The 16665-nt window shown below is 43.8% G+C and overlaps 2 protein-coding genes across 2 annotated transcripts; one reads left to right on the top strand and one right to left on the bottom strand.

Annotated features, from left to right (window-relative positions):
• Positions 1-2077: 2077 nt before the first annotated feature.
• Positions 2078-13818, top strand: MED4 (mediator complex subunit 4). The gene is made up of 7 exons (XM_040583898.1): positions 2078-2257; positions 4462-4528; positions 4871-5041; positions 5391-5448; positions 6353-6439; positions 7213-7344; positions 10198-13818. The coding sequence occupies exons 1-7, from the start codon at positions 2160-2162 to the stop codon at positions 10368-10370; spliced, it is 786 nt and encodes a 261-aa protein (XP_040439832.1). The 5' UTR covers positions 2078-2159; the 3' UTR covers positions 10371-13818.
• Positions 13574-15825, bottom strand: NUDT15 (nudix hydrolase 15). Its single transcript, XM_040583900.1, has 3 exons — positions 15547-15825; positions 15240-15430; positions 13574-14939 (listed from the first exon to the last, which is right to left on the bottom strand). The coding sequence occupies exons 1-3, from the start codon at positions 15696-15698 to the stop codon at positions 14794-14796; spliced, it is 489 nt and encodes a 162-aa protein (XP_040439834.1). The 5' UTR covers positions 15699-15825; the 3' UTR covers positions 13574-14793.
• Between the last annotated feature and the right edge of the window lie 840 nt (positions 15826-16665).

Consider the following 16665-nt stretch of genomic DNA (forward strand, 5'->3'; position numbering starts at 1 on the left):
GCACTTCCCAGCCACTGCTGCAGCCCCAGGGCAAGGACAGGGGAGGACTGGGCAGTAGAAAGCAGATAGATGTCCATGTTGCCTGGAAGAGGGGCAGCAGTTCGAGAAGTGGGGAGAGAAGGGCAGCTGCTCCAGTGGTATTGGCCTGATTGGGTGGGAGTAGTATTGCTGTCAAAAGGAAGGGAGGGAACAGGCTCCTGGGCACATGGAGAGGGAAAGATCAGCCTACAGGAAGCTCCTGTAACCAACATACACGCAGTGGCCAGTCGAGTTTGGGTGTCCTATTAACACCACAAGCTTTTAGGTCTAGTGAAACTAGTATTAAGGCCCTGAATTATATCAGAAGTACTTCAGGTCTAAATAATTCAGATGTCACAATGAATATGAGGAAGAAAATGATTTAGCAGAAGGATTGCTTTGTTTTCAAAGTTGCTATTTCTTTCTGTTATTGCACCCATACAAACACTAACAAATCAGTGAACTGGATGCACAACCAGACAGCATCGCTGATTACGTCTTTTCTTGAACAAAATCAGGGAAACGTTGGGGGGGGGGGGGGGGGGGGAAGCAAGCAAAAGTTATTTAAAGGGCAGAACTATTTGATGAGATTTTATCTGCTATGTAGTTTAAAGAGAATTCTCAAACTCTCTACAATCAGAACACTGAGGGTTGTTGTATGTTGTAAATTAATTTTAAATAACTCCCGTTGGCAGAGTTATCTTCTCAGGGTTGCCAGATCTCATTGCTTTATCACAAATCTCACAATGCTGAATCGCTTATTTAAACTACAATTCAAAGAATCACTGACTATTTAATTTCTTGTCTTTTTTTTTTTTTTTTTAATTTTAATAAGCGTAAATTTCTCAGGGACATACTGCGGAAGGTAAAGAGATAAGCAGAGTAAATACCAGAACAGTCAGGGATGTCATCATTCATCTAGTGCTTTCTCTAATCAGGAGAGAAAAGAATTGCTGTTTGCTGGCAGGTTTTGCAGCTGCCTGTCGACAGAAGGGCCTGGGATCTGGGGACTCCCTGCTCTTCTGTGGGAGTGTCTGCCCCGGTTACAAACCCTGGCCCCAGATTAACTTTCACTCCGTGCTCCCTCATCTGCCCTCCACCCTGGCTTCTCTCTCAGTCTCTTCACGTTACTGAAACTTTCATAAATATGAAAAATTCCACTGGCTTCACTGTGACCCCACCCAGAGGCAGAGGCCCGCTTACAGCACCAGCTGTAAGGACAAGTGTTCCATGTGCAGGAACACTTAAAAAAAACCCAAGCACTACTTTTTAATTATAGCTCAACTGCTGGTAGGATCTGGGGCAGGATTTGCACCTTGTAACCTGCCCTGATAATCGTGTGCAGACACCTCCAATGGATGCAAAGCCGCTTTCAGCCTCCGCGGGCAGGGTCTGGAACAGGGAACGGGCGGCTGAGGCAGGTCACGGCCACCCCACCTCACAGCCCGGTGAAAGCTCTCGGCTCTGCCTCATTTGAAGCCCGGGTTTGTTGCTATCAGTATCAGACACCTAACATCCTTCAGCCGTTAGTAAAGCACTGTTTCATCCTGCGTCTGATAAAAAGCGCCTAAGGGATTTCTGGACATCAGGACACACAAAATATGTGTTAACAAACATGCAACGTGATTTAGTCGCGAGCCCTTTCCCTGCACTTCGTTTCCTGTATCTGTAGCGTACATCTGCGTCTCGTTTAGAGGCTCTTTTGTGGAAACCCGGGGGCTGGGAACGCGTTCAGAAGGGCAACAACCGCCGACCCTTGCGTAACGACCCGGCTGCAGGAGAGGGCGGTGACAAACACCGCATCTGGCCACGCCGAGGCAGACGTGACCTCTTTTCCCCCTCACACCCACGGCCCCTCGGCGTCCCCCGCCGCTCCTCCCCCGCGGCCGCCAGCCCCTCGCCCGCCTCACGGGAGCCGTTACCGCCGCCCGCCCCCGCCCCGCCGCGCCGCGCGCCCCACTGGAGGGCGGGGATGGGAGGGGCCGCCCCCCGGGGGCCGGGCCGCCCTGCGCATGTGCCCCGCCGCCGGGCCGCGGCAGCTCGCTCCTCCGCCGCCGGGGGCGCTGCTGGACACCCGCCCGCGCGGGCCTGGCGCCGCCGCCGGGACGTGGGTCGCGCTCGATTCCGCGCCTGGCGCTGTGATGGCGGCGGCGGCGGCGGCGGCTGGGGGAGGCGGGGAGCGGAGCAGCACCCGGGACCGGCTCCTGGCGGCGCTGGAGGATCTCGAGCTCTTGGCCAGGTACCGCGCTCTGCTTTCCGCACCCGGTGCCCGAATGGGCGCGCCCCAGGGGGCGGCGGCGGGGCGCCGCGGGCGGGGTGAGGGCGCTCGGCGCTGTGCGAGCGCGGAGCCTCCGGCGGGGGCGGCGGGAGGAGCGGGGGTCCCGGGGGCGGTGTGGAACTGACCCGAGCCCCGGTGGGCTGCGGCCCGGCCCGGGCACCCGCGTTTTCCTGCTCCCCTGTGGGCTGCGTGGGGGCTGGGCCCGGCCCGGCGCTCTCCCCGCGGAGGGGCGGCATCGGCGGCGCTTTATTCCCCGCTCGCAGAGCGGGAGGGCTTCCTTGGTCTTCCACTCGCCTTCCGTGGCTGGCGCCTGCGTTTCCCGTGAAATGCACCCGCACCCCCGGTTTTAGGCTTTTTATTAGTCACTAAAAATTATGCTTAAGTCAGAAATTCGGAGGTGGTGTTGCGTGGCCTACGCCGTGCCGGTCGCCGCCCGTATGAGCGTTAGCCCGCTCCGAGCAGGCTGCGGGGCTCGCCGGGAGCGGTGCGAGTGCTCGGGTACCGAGTCCATGCTCTTAAAGCTGGGCTGATAACCTTCATCCAGGTTGCCCACCATGTTGTGGAGGCACAGCTGGCAGCGCAGTTGAAGTCGTTCCTAATTATTTTCCTCCTATTGAGGAGAGCAGAAGCTTAGGAAAACTTTTCCAGAGGGAAAAACCCGTACTACCGGTGTGCCTGGGCACTGTGCGATTACCACTGGTAGGACAAGGAAGATATATTGGTCAGTTGCTCTTGTTTCTGGTTAGGTTTTGTTTTCAGTCTTAGATTTTATTGTGACATATGGGTTGCTGTGTATTTAAAAAAAAAAAAAAAAAGACTTGCTCTTTATTTAAACTTATTTTTAAATCTTGGAACTCATATTCTACCATTGTGGATGCAGAGCCACCCTCAGAAACACTTAGTGAATCTTCCTGTTGAGCGGCAATGCGCCGCAGCACCGAGGAGCTAGGCCTTTCACAGTCGTGACACTGGGCTGGTGGTAGGGACAGAAATTAAGCAATGTGTCTGATCTATAGCCTTCTTATAGTTTTGTGTCTGTGCAATACCTGGCTAATGCAGGACAGTTAAAACCCTCCATGACTTCCACCTTGGTGGTGGTAGTTGACATTCTTACAACAGATTTTATTCGCTACTGCTCAGCGTTCGTCAGGTGGAATAAAGCTTTAGTGATAATGACAAGTTTCTTTATCCTCTAATAGTTTTAAATCATTTTAGTGTTTGGGAGTGACCAAGAGACATAGACTGAGATGCTATTTAGAGCTTCACGGGTGAGGGTTTTTTTCTGACATTTTGAAAGTACCTGCTTTCATTTTAAGGTTCTGGTCCCACTGCTGTATTAGTCCTACATCCCACTGAGCTCCTTGCACTGGACGAAGCAAAGAATCAGTACTCTTCCAAGGATGATGTCTTCAGATAGACAGTTATTCATTCATGGCATTGAGCTGCCATCGCCTTAGAAGCCAAATAAGCTGAATTTACAGAAAACACCTTTTTGCATTGTGGTCTTGTTGCTTAGCGAGTCCTCTCTGGGGTTCTTCATGACTTATCAGAGTGGTGGCAAAGTAAATGGGTACCTGGAAGTGTGATCAAGAGGTTTGTTTGATAAGTACTTCTAAATTGGCACCAGAATATTATTAGCTTTATCGGTATTTTTGTGTGTTTGATATGCAACTAATATACTATGTGGAAATACTTGTTGTAAAAGTAGTTTCACAACAGACTCTAGGTGTTTGAAAGGATAGATTTCATTGTGTATGAAACTAGTTCTGTTGGGAAAATAGAAAAGTAAAAAAGTGAAGACAACTTTCATGCCCTTTTACAACAAGCAAAGGCAGTAGAAGTAGGGTATGAATGTGTTTCATTGTGCTGTTTCTTCTCTCAGCTTCTGCTTATGTCTTATATATTTTGGCAGGAACTTAGCGCATTTCATGAGTAGAAATACATGAACACTTCTTGAGCACCAAGAAGAAAACATTCTCCAATTGTGAGACTTATTCAAGGAATTACTCTTAGTTGAGAAATCCATGCCAACACTGTACTATAAAATACTCAAGTCCATGGATACCTTTGTAATTATATCAGTACTCAGACAATTTTGGGGTGACTTGATGTGGTTTACAAATAATGCTGTAGAAAATTATGCAAACACAGAGTTTTCCTTTCAGGGAACTCATTGAAATTTTGGCAATTTCTAGAAACCAGAAGCTTCCACAACCAGGAGAGGAAAGCCAGGTAAGCTGACTTTCTAAACTGTATTTCTGTGGGTAAGCACAATGCTTTATTTGTAATTTTTCCCCCTTTTTTTTCTTTCTTTGTCCTTGTCTGTACTCAGGCTAATGGTGATGATGGGATTTTGGCTGCATTACAAAGGCATTCTTGGTCCTCATGTTGGGTTTTTTGTTTGTTTATTAGTTGTATGATTCATAGGCTGTTTCTGCAAACTGAGGAAGAAATTTTAATTTTTTGTGCAAACAGAAATACTCCAATGGATGTCAGTTGCTGTCTTTTGCAGCACGATTGAGGGTGGGTTGTTACTCTAGCTAAATTAAGTTCTGCAAAACTCTCGTTCAATAGATCCTGGAACTGCTGATTCAGAGAGATGGTGAGTTTCAAGAACTAATGAAGTTGGCGGTTGATCAGGGGAAAATCCATCATGAAATGCAGCTTTTAGAAAAGGTAGTAGAAAAGAGGGATAATGATATTCAGCAGCTGCAGAAACAACTAAAAGAAGCAGAGCATATACTGGTAAGTTCACAATGATGTGTTTGCTTTTGAGCATCTACTTGTGGTGGTTCTGGAGAAAGTGGTGTGTTAAGTTGAGAAGATAAAAATATTTAAAACTTCATAAGAGCTTAGCATTTGGTTTTTTTTCCAGTAATCAAATACTGTTATCATGCTATTCAGTTTTGTTTTATAATGCTAATTTTCTTCCAAACCTACTTTGTGTATTTTGAAAATATTCACTGAATAGTGTCTCTCTTAAAATGCAAGTAAATGCAAAAAATTACTCACAGAACTGACTTTATGTAGAAATTTACAAGTTAAAGATGCATTGAAGATTTGGTTTAATTTGTTTGGTTTTTTTTACAACTAGGCAACAGCTGTTTATCAAGCAAAGGAAAAGCTGAAATCAATTGAAAAAGCAAGAAAAGGTGAGTATCCATGATTGCACATACTACATAAATGCAGTTGTAAAGAATGTTGCAAGTGAGCTGAAGTTAGGGTTGTTTTTTGGTTTGGTTTTTAATTATCATCACAGATTTTTGGATGCTTTATGTGTAAACAAATTTCTGTTTCATTATGAACCTATAACTCAATAAAGGCAGGAATTATTTTTTGTGGTACGCATATCTTTAATATTAAATTTAAAGCGTTTCAATACTCTTCTTGGACGACTGATAATAGTGTATCTGGTTAACTTAAGTATCTCATCAAATCACCTCAGGAGGTTACTGAGGAAAGGGAGACAATGTTGGTATGCATATCCATTGTATTTGAAAGACTGGCTAGCTGGTGACGCTGGTTTGTATTTGTAGCAATTCCTGCCTATCAAGTGAAACTGACTTTTTTCTTTTTGTGTAGGAGGCCTTTTCTTGGTGTTTTTTTATAGTGTCTTAACATTTTGTATATTTCTTCTAAAAAAATCAAGAAATATTGTAAAATTTCTCACTGTAATACAGGCATATATTTAGAAGGGCTGCTACCTGTACGCTCTACATTTACTAGACAAACACATTTCTTTACTGTGGAGAATTCCATAATAGAGCAGGTCCTGAAGTTCTCTTACAAATTGTGCTTGTCAAGTATGCTGCTTAAGAGATTGATTTGTGTTTTTCACAAGGTTGAAAAACTGCTGATGTGGCTGTAAAATCAGTTCACTGAAGCTCACGCTTACATAGTCTAAGAATCCTCCAAGCAGTCATTGTATTTGAAGCATGCTCTTAATGTTTGACAAAAATACATTCCCAATCTTTTAGATATTAGTGTGCAGTCTTCTGAAATAATATAATGATGCAGTTTCCTGACAATATGGTAACTTTTCTTCCATTCTTCCAGGTGCCATTTCCTCTGAAGAAATAATTAAATATGCCCATAGGATCAGTGCTAGCAATGCTGTGTGTGCCCCTCTGACGTGGGTACCAGGTAACTTACCATGTTTATGACAACAGATTTTTAAACTTTTTTATTTCTAATAATAAAGCATGGTCAGTATCTGGTCTTAGGATGCTTATACAGTGAAAAACACCGGGGTTTATTAGAGTAACATTGTTTTCAGCTGTTATATCTAATATTTTCAACAAAAATGGAATAAAAGTCCTGTACGTCTTCAAAAGGATATGAAACTGCATGCTTCCATTAATGGACTGGCCACCTCTGCTCTCCTTTGTTCGCTTTTTTCCTCTGAATGTTGGCCCCAGTTGTAAGTTAGAACCAAGTATGTTGAAGTCTTTTCCATGTGCTTGATTGTTTTCCCTCCTGCCCCTTATAATATTTTTTTCAGAGGATGTTAGTAATCAGTGGAGTCAGAAGCAAGGCTTTCGTTTTGTCAGGTTTCAGTTTTGGGAACTATCCTCCTTGTCCAAAATGGGAATGTGTTTTTTCCAATCTCTGCCCTTGCTGTTTAGCTGTGAAGTAGCAGGGAAAGCAAAGATATCTTCTAAATGTGAGGTTGGTTTTGTTTTGATTACTTTTAATGTGCTTTTTATGCCAAGTTTGAATGAACAAAGAAAGTCTTAAGTGGAAGACACAGGTTTGGATTTTAACAAAACAGGTGTGATGCTCATTGCTGATCCAAGCAATCAGAGTATGTTTCATTTTGGGTTTTGTTTGGTCAGGAAGCTAGGCACTGAAGAAAAAATTGATGTCTGCAAGACAAGTAAATATATAAACACATCCTTTTGCTTTTCTTCTTAAAGGGGACCCACGTAGGCCATATCCTACAGATCTGGAAATGAGGAGTGGGCTCTTGGGTCAGATGAACAATCCGTCCACCAATGGAGTTAATGGACACTTACCAGGGGATGCACTTGCAGCAGGTAGACTGCCAGGTAAAAGAAATTCAGTTTTATTTTGCTTTTCTTTCTTCCTTGTACAGTCACAGCAATTACACATTTCCCTTAGCAAAGGCAAATCAGAGTTAAAATAATGAAAATTATGGCTAATATTGTTCCTGAGCAGTGAAGATCTAGTAAATAAAGTTAACAATTAGAAATTTTATGCTAAATCATGCTGCAGACACTACAACTATATCTATATAAACAAAACTCACTTCTTTATCCTTCAATTCAGTTATTTTGAATTGCTGTAAAGTAAGTGATAACAAATCATGTTAGAAAGAAGCATTTTCAAAGCAATCTTTTCTTAGTAGTGATGACAGAAAGTACGGAATTGTGAAAGCTGTATTTGGAAGAAAAGAGGTTTATTGTCATCCCCTACGTTCCTTTAAGTCTACACTCTGTATAGCAAGACTGATTAGTTCTGGATTGAAGAGGCATTGCAGGGACAACTGGTGAGGTAGTACCTTGAGTGTAGGAACTGAGCTTTAATCTGTTAATTTGCTTAGTGAAATGGGTGCTTCCGTTGACTTTAATGGGATTCATTCACTCATGCTGAAATAGAATTTGGTAGTAAATTGTAGTAACTGAATCAAGAATTCAGTGGTTCTGTACTTGTGCAGCATTAGTCTACCACGGTTAGACTAAAATGTGGAAAAATTCTCAGTTTGGATTTATAGGAGGCCTGTAACAGTTCTTACCTGTCCGTTAAGCCACTTGCAGGTGTTACAGAAAGCTTGTGTTCAAAAATTATACTGAATCTATTAAAAAAACCTGTATTGTAACTTCACTGGAGAAATTGTAAACTTGGATCTGATCATCTGTCTAATCCTATTGTCACCTCTTAGGAAGTGACTTGAGGTTCTGCATCATACCGCTTTCTAAATCTCTGGCCTTGGATAAAATGGGCCAGTGAGCTGGGTAGGAGTGGGACCCTGACATCTGTCCAAAGCAACCTATCAGGGGAATGTGGAGCGTGGGCCCACGTATCTTTACTGTTCTTTTGGAGTATGGTCAGAGACATGTGAAGGTTGTGGCTTCCTCATGGAGTTTGAGCATTTATTTGCATAAGTAGAGCCCGTTTTGGCTGGCTCCTCTGCATTAGGGGATGCAGTCTAGCTTCTTTTACTTTTGAGTGCTGTCTCTGTAAGAACTGAAAGCCCACTGTTTAGGACTTTGCCTTGAGAAGCTGGAAAATGTGGGATTTAAACTCCTCAATCAAGTTGTTAATTGAATCTGGGTCTCCTACGTCAGGGTAATTCTGTAATTACTGGACTGTCAAGTAAGAGGGAAACACCAAAACTTCATTTAAAAGACAGTAGAGGCTGCCCCAGTGTTTTGTGTAGGGATCCTGAATCTGTTGGTGTGTGGAGGCATGTTCTGAGAATGTTAATTGTGGGATTTAGTCCTCTTAAAGACTTGTGCAGAGAGATGTCCAGTTACTGAGTCCTTACCGAGTCTGCAAGGTAGCCACTGCGCTGCATTATAGCCTCAAAACTCTGAGCCTGCTTAGCACACACATTCAGCCTAGTTTAATAGTGGACTGGTTCCAGTATTGAGTCATGGTCACAGCATGTAAAACACTGGTTTAGATTCTCAGCTGGTTCAAATAAAGTTGGTTAGCTTCACCACAGCTGGGATGAGACCACTTGGTACTGCTGTTGGTCTTCCTAAAGTGGGGCACAGAACTGGCATGAAGGCTGCGTTATGTTCTCATGTTTGCTGGTGGGTTGGATTTGTACGCCTAGGTAATGCTTCTGGTATTAGGGGACTGTGGCTGTAGTTCATATGTGGAATCTCGGGTGTCTCCACACTTGAAGATCAGAAGCTGCCCTGTGTGTGTAGTCTTTGTGCTTCCGAGTTAGGCAGCACCTGAGTGAGAGAGTAAGTCTACCATATATGACCCCCTGCTTAGACAGTGAGAGAGTAAGTCTACCATATATGACCCCCTGCTTAGACAGTGCCCGCTTTCTATGCTCAAAGTCCCACGTGGGTGGGCTTTTAATGCTTGCTGTAAGTGGGAGATGGCTGGTTTCTTTGGGATGGACTTATCTACAGTGCCTGGTAATAAGTGGAGAACTAAAGCAGCAGGAGCATAAATTAAAAGGAAGGGAGCAGAAATAGCATATAGATGTGTACTGCAGCTTTGAAATGGGAGCTGTTTTCCAGGTAAGGAAGGAAGGGAGGGACTCGGAAGTGTTGTGGGTGGAGGGTAGGTTGGTAGGAAGTATGGTATGGGATGGTTTTGGAAGTAGGAGAAACAGTGAATGCTCAGAGAAGTCAGAGGCAACAGGCTGGCCTGGCCTGGGGCACAGTGGGGCATTCCCAACCCTCGGGTATCTGTCCGTGCCCCTGGTTTTGTAGTAGGACACTTCTCCTTTGCACTTTATGTACTATTTGCTGTTGGGAAAACAATAACCAAGGTGTTTCAGTCAAATTTGGATAAAACCTTTTACTCTGAATTTATATGGTCTACTTTAAGTACTTTTCTTGATCTAATGTTTTAATCTATTTTTGCATCCTGATAGGGTGACCATTTTCATTACTGACAGTCGTTGTGAATGTTCAGTCAGTTAAAACTGTGCTTTGAAGGTGAAAAGCTCTGTATAAATATATCCTGTTTCGAACTTACAGAGACACTCTGTAAGTGGGTGTCTCTTGCAGAGTAGGCTTTTAAAGGGATAGAATGGCTCCATCATGAGATTTTTCCAGCTGTTACTGGAGGCTTTCATCTGTCCAAAATTAAGGATTTTAAGATTTAATTTTAAATTGGAGTTCTGGTTGAGCTGTCTTGTTGAATTTGTTGATGTATGAAGCTGATAGTTTGATTATGCCCCTTTTTTCCAGATGTGCTTGCTCCTCAGTATCCTTGGCAGTCAAGTGATATGTCAATGAACATGCTACCTCCTAATCATAGTAATGATTTCATGTTGGAGCCTCCAGGACACAATAAAGAGAATGAAGATGATGTAGAAGTTATGTCAACAGACTCCTCAAGTAGCAGCAGTGACTCAGACTAGGTACAAGAGGGACAGTATCCCTAGTAGACCTTTCCTGTGGTGAAGGTGGGTTGGATGCTGTTCATTGGAAACTGCTATATCATTTTGTAAAGCTGCTGGCCCTGTGTAGGGAGAAGGTAACAGCTGGCTCAGAAATAGGGTGACTAACTTAAAATCTGGACTTCAGAATTTGTTTTTTTCCATTAGATGTTCAAGTAAAAGGAGGCTGTCTGCTGGAGGAGAGATGTCAAATTTCCAGTGATTATGTAAATGTGTGAATGTGTATGTTTGAAAGAGATGTGTGTATATATATATTTACTATACATTAGATGAAAAATGTTCCTGGGAAAAGAGGTGTAAGGGGAATCCCCTTGTATGTTTGTTAGTCACTTCACTTTTTTGCTGATAGCCTTTTCTATGACACAGAAATGAGATGTGAAATTTGTAATTTTAATATCCTTTTTTTGTTACCGGCTAAATCAATGTTTTTGGTCATCTGTGTGCCGAGAACAAAAATATGGCAATAAAGTGTAAAAAAAAAAAAGTTTGTAATTATTATAATATATCATGAATGATTTGTCATAAATAAACTCAGCTTTGATGTAACTTCACGTTTCATTTTGCAGACTTAAATCTTAAGTGAGTTACTGTGTAACTTCAATACTTAGCACGTTTTATCCCAGTATGTGGCTGAATTCTGATTGAATTTCAGAAGTTTGTGTTCCATTTTCCCCTTTGCAAGATCCCAAGTCAGTATTGGAAGCAGGTGAGGAGTCAGGAACTGAAAGTATTCCTTTTCAACCAAGCTTTATCAGGTAGACACATAACTGGGCAGATCCTGAGGCAGTGATGTAAAGTGCCCATTTGCAAGGCTTCACCAAATAGTCTGGTTAAACATCCTGGGATGCTGGGGCTGACAAGCTTTGGGGCATGCTGCAAGTTCAGCTCCTTTCAGTTCAAAGTGCTCACAGTCTTTATTCTTGTCCTCTATAATTTTTTCAGTTCTTTGAACCTACTAATCTGTTTACTTCAGCAGTTGTATTTCTTGCCTCAGCTACAATGTTCTTTCATCTTTCCAAAGGCACTTCCCTTGGCTTTCCTTCCCTTGTTCTGTTTTGCTTAAGGAGTCATTTTATGACAGCCATTTTTGTCTTAAGTAACCCTCTGATCAAATCAGAAAACTAATGTGGACGGTTACAGGTTTCTGCCTTGCAATGAGGCTTCCTGAAGCAGAGATCACAATTCTCTTCACTGTTCCATTTTGTAGATTCCTTATAGGAAATACCTGATAAATCAGGTACTTCCTCATTTGCTCAGACAATCTTTCAAGTATTGCTGTAGAAATGCTGCCACATATGACCAACATATGTACAAATCCCATAAGGATATTGAAATGAAAAGGACTTCAGTCAGGTTCAATCACGCAATACAGGGCAGTGTTTTTTGTTTTAATAGAAATGTGGAATTTGGTTTTGTCTCGGCTGTTCCTTTTGGAAGTATTTTTAGACTTAGTAAAATTTCACCTCTGTTTTGCAGTCTAAAGTTATTCATGTACATATATATTTTAACCTTTATTCAGTATCATCTTTTTCTTTGGTGTTTACCCCAACTGTCTTTATAGAGAACTGTATTTCCTCTTTAATTCATGTTAATTCCAATATGCCTGCCCTGTCTCAATCATCCTAGTTAACCTTGGCTACCCCTGTTCTAGTTCACATTGTTTTTTCTTAAACATGTGCAATCAGAATCATACACAATATTGCAAAATGCAGTTAATGCTTTTTACTGTGGGATTAGTATTTTCTTCCCTAAATGCCCCTCTCAACACATCTTAGCACACAGCCACAGCTCGCTAGTCTCTTTCGTCTTCTCATTTATAAGGATATTCTTTTCTTGGAATGAAATACAAATGGAGATAATTAAGAGTCATGGAAAGTGTAATGTACAGTCTAGCCAAAACTCTTGCATGGCTGTATCATGTGATACACTAACTGAAATATTGTGGAGGTGGGTGATGGTTTCCAGACATAAGTAACAGTGAACAGAAGCAATGACCAGTTCTTTTTCTGGATTGTTTGTTAGTCTATTAATGGGACCAATGCATTACATAAGATGTTGTCTCTGCCTGCTGTTCACTTAGCAGAAAATCAGATGCTGGGTGCAAGATGCACCCTAATCAGTTTCTTTGTATCAGTGCTCCAAACTATATGCTGTTCAGGAGTATTTTTCTCAATGCTGGATAACTATAATGCCATTTTAAATGAATTCTATTAAAAGCAGTTTAACAAATGACAAATTTTTAATTGCGTGTTCTGTTAGTGGCTTAGATCTGTTAAATAGGAAAATCTATTATATACACAAGTACTAAAATCATAGTAAATGTAACATTGAGTTGAAAGGACTGTCTTAGCAGCCAAGAACTACCGAGAATCAAATTTTTGGGTGGGGAGGGGAAGTATAAATGCATGATACATACAGAACAAGTTATTTAATTTCGGGATTGCTGACAGCTGATTGCAGTAATGCACTGTAATCATCAAGAGTCCACTCAGAAAGCATACAGAAACCCTGACATACGGAGATACTGTTTGTGTCCTCATTTCAGTAACTACTTGTGTATTTACAACAGATAGAACAACTAAAACCATTAATGGAAACCAAGAATTTAGTGCATGACAAACCATTTTACAGTGACCCATGTTTTCCCATCATGAGCTAGATGCTTTCTAAAATTTAAAATTGCATTAAAATATTTTAATTTTTTTTCATTACTGTTTTGGAACAGACAGGCAGGACATTTGTCAACTCTTCCTACAGCCTCTTTGTTGACAGCTGAATGGAATAACTTTGTGTACATAAAGTTGCTTTCAGGAAGAAAATCTCCACTTTTGAATAGAAAAAATAAGCTTTTCACAAAGATACAGTATTAAAAGAATTTTCAGTGATGGTTCCCATTTCAAAGCTGCTTTATAGCGTTATATTCTTTCTTCGCTTCAGAGAAAGAGTATCTGTCCTAAGGGAAATTGTGTGTAGTTAATACTTCAAATTCTAAACAGGAGGCTTGCTATCATCAGTACCATCCTTGTAACTCACTTCACTCTGCTTCTCAGCAAATAAAAGCCATCTCCATTTAAGAAAATGTATGTGCCAAGTAAAGAAGAGCTTTAAATTCTTCAAGCTCATTTCTTTGAAGAACTGACAATTCAATTCATAATTTCAGACAATTTTAATCTTTCAATATTGTGCTTATGTTTTATTCAAAAGAAATTTAAGTTATCTCAGAATATTTTGTTCAATGGGTATATCTAGATGAAACAGGCAAAACCTGTGTTTTAGAAGAACTCTGAAGAGGGGCAAAAAAAGAGCCAATTGGTGTTTTTTTAAAAGCCACATCGTAAAATTAATTGATGTCCTAATGACTACATCTGGATAAGAATCAAACTTGGTTACAGATTCTAGAAAATTTGAACCCCCCCCCCCCGCAACTCATTGGTTTTGTATATATCTTTGTATGTACCATGATTTCATTCACTACCAATTCAATCATTTAGTCACCTGACAATGCTATCCAATCCCAGTAGCCATACAGAATTACACCCATCTGTGCTGTTTTAATACTGGCAGCCCTCTTCAGCCAAAAAGTACGACTGTGCCATAGAGCTACACCTATACATGAGGTTAGTTTGTACAATGCTATTTGTGTCAGCCTAGTAGAACACTATAGGCACCTCTCCATTAAACTATTACAAGTTCAGTAACACGATCAGGCATTCAGGTCAACTGCAGAGATCTGAAACACTTCTGTAGATAAATCTGAATGTAACTGTGGCGGCAGAGAGAACTTTGCGATGAAAGGGGGTGTCAGGAATGGCTCAGGATTTTTCATTCCTTGCAACAAGCCACCACAAGCTTTTCATGTTTACCATGCCCTGATTTTCAAGTATATACTACTGTCTGCAGGAGAATGAGGTGTTTGTAAAATGTGACTTTTGTTCATGACAGTGCCTTAACTGAAGCTATGAGTCAAGGCTAAGTTTAAAACTTGGCCCAGGATTTATAATTACAGAAAAGCAGCATGGTATACAAAGTAGTTTTACACAGAAAGCAAGACAGTAGTTTAAGGAAATCAGTTTCTCTTGGGCTTGGTGCTGGAACTGTTTCCAAGTGAGTAAGCTTCTCTGAGTAGTTCTGACATCCGAAGGGCTATTCATCCATGTAAAGGTTAACCAGATAAAACACTATGAGTTTTCTATAAAAGAAAACATCAACTGTTAACCACTAGAGCTAGAAGTAGCTGTGGAACGAGAGACAACTGTCATGTGAAACACAGTAAGAGCACTGAAACATTTTGGCTTTGGGAAGGGTAACATTTTCACGTGGGCAAAGTGAGCACAGTACATCCTTTCCTCATTCGCTCAAAAAAGCAGGTCTGTCCTTGGGTTTGTTACGTCAGTTGGTGACTTCCAGTGTACCCCTTCAGATGATCGAGCTCTTCCGAAAAGGGATTGTAACCTTGCTCCCTCAGACAGCGCAGGGCCCAGAAGAGCTGATCCGCGGGAGGAAATTCATCCCATTTAACCCATTCCCAACCTGTAAGGTAAAAAACCCAACCAAACAAAAGATAAAGCCCGAGCATAAGATTAATCACGTCACAATCCTGCCTCTGCAAGTCTGGGTGGATCGTGCATAAACTACCAACGCGAATTCACATTCTCTGTGGCACACGCAGTTGTTTTCTAATGTTTCTTTCCTCCCCTTAGTCCCGACCCTGCGGGACACGCGCGTTCCCTCAGACCCGCGGCCACCCCTCACCTCGTTACCTCAGAGGCCGATATAAAATAAATTAAGCTATAGCCGTGCTCAAGCCACCGTTCGGACGCGCCCCCTCACCCTCGTTCTTCTCGGGCTCGCGGTTGCGCGGCTCCGCCCCCGGCTCCGCCTCGCCCTTCATGAGGACAGTGACGTAGTGGTAGCGCGCGGCGGCGCACACCGAGTTGACGGCGGAGGCGAAGCGCACGTTGCGCAGCCGCAGCGCCGCCTCCTCCAGCGTCTCCCGCGCGGCGCACTCGGCCAGGCTCTCCCTGCGGGCGGGGCAAGGCAGGGCCGCCTCAGGGGAGGGGGCGGGCAGACGGCTCTCCGCGGCGCCGGCCTGCGCGACCCCGGGGCCCGCGGCGAGGGGGAGGGTCGGGGGTCCTACCCGAACTCCAGGTGGCCTCCGGGGAGCTGGTAGGTGCCGGCCCCCACCGCGCCTTTCCTCTTGCCCAGGAGGACGCAGTTGGGGTGCGCGGGGCTGGTGACCACGACCCCTACGCCGATCCCGGGCCGCGGGGGCTGCGCCGTCTCACCCATGACAGCCGCGGGCGCTACGGAAGGCTCCTCCCGGCTCGGCCCGGCCCGGCAGGGCGGCAGCGGGCGGGGGCGGCTGGGCTAGCGGGGCCGCGGCCTGGGTTCGGGAGGCCGCTGCCCGGGGGGCGGGGAGGGTGCTAGGGCGCGCGAGGTACGCACGCGCGCCGCCGGCGGGTGGGGGCGGGGCGGGGGGGCTGTTCGGGCCTGGCCGGGGCACTCCGCGCTGAAAAGGCGTTTGTGCGAGCGCGGCGCGCCTAACGCGGAGCCGGTGGGGCGCAGTCCCTTGGCCGCGGTGCCCGCCTGTCTCTGCCTGCAGGTTTGTTTGGCGCTTCAGGAGCGGCCCCTAGGTGAGTCCGCCGTGCCAGCGGGGGCGGCCCGGCTCTGGAGAGGCACTTGGGAATTATTAAAAAGAAACTACAAACTTGGCGAAGCGGAGCCCCACTGGCAGAATGGCAGCTCCTGACTGATAAAGGAACACATCAACATTCCTGCTAGTAAACATTCATTTTCATTTTCACATTTTTTAATTACAGATATACGATTATATAGAACATAAGGTACAAAAATTCATGTTCCTTTTAAACAACTGTAAAGTTAGATTTTTCCCTTCCCTAGCCCATTAATCACAACACAGATACAAACTATTATTCCTTTGCAAGACTTTGAAACCTTACAAAATATTTGGCTACAGATGTTTTTATTTACTTGTGAAGGTCATAGCGCCAAATTGGCTGAAGATTAATCACTGCTTTTTATGTGATAGTTTTCTGAGGTTTAATTGCCTGAACTTGTGCAGTGTCAGATGAGTCCCAGTGTCGGCATGAAGGCAGCATCAGGAGTGTGTGGCTGGGCGTGCTGGAAGCAACACTGCCCTTTGCTGGTAGTTGGCTGTGCTGTGTAGCTGTAATGTCAGCCCACACCCTGCATTACTGACATTAGTAAACAAAAAAATAAAAGAGTCTTGGACATA

The sequence above is a fragment of the Falco naumanni genome, chromosome 2, assembly GCF_017639655.2.
Source record: "Falco naumanni isolate bFalNau1 chromosome 2, bFalNau1.pat, whole genome shotgun sequence".
In the NCBI taxonomy this organism is placed as follows: domain Eukaryota; kingdom Metazoa; phylum Chordata; class Aves; order Falconiformes; family Falconidae; genus Falco; species Falco naumanni.

What these genes read in the sequence shown, in the direction of transcription:
- MED4 (XM_040583898.1), top strand. Translation starts at nt 2,160, where the DNA reads ATGGCGGCGGCGGCGGCGGCGGCTGGGGGAGGCGGGGAGCGGAGCAGC. An exon ending in AACCAGGAGAGGAAAGCCAG is followed by an intron (nt 4,529 to 4,870) that starts GTAAGCTGACTT and finishes CTCGTTCAATAG; the next exon opens with ATCCTGGAACTGCTGATTCA. An exon ending in TGCAGCAGGTAGACTGCCAG is followed by an intron (nt 7,345 to 10,197) that starts GTAAAAGAAATT and finishes CCTTTTTTCCAG; the next exon opens with ATGTGCTTGCTCCTCAGTAT.
- NUDT15 (XM_040583900.1), bottom strand. Translation starts at nt 15,698, where the DNA reads ATGGGTGAGACGGCGCAGCCCCCGCGGCCCGGGATCGGCGTAGGGGTC. An exon ending in GGAGGCCACCTGGAGTTCGG is followed by an intron (nt 15,431 to 15,546) that starts GTAGGACCCCCG and finishes CCCCGCCCGCAG; the next exon opens with GGAGAGCCTGGCCGAGTGCG. An exon ending in CGAGCCCGAGAAGAACGAGG is followed by an intron (nt 14,940 to 15,239) that starts GTGAGGGGGCGC and finishes TTTACCTTACAG; the next exon opens with GTTGGGAATGGGTTAAATGG.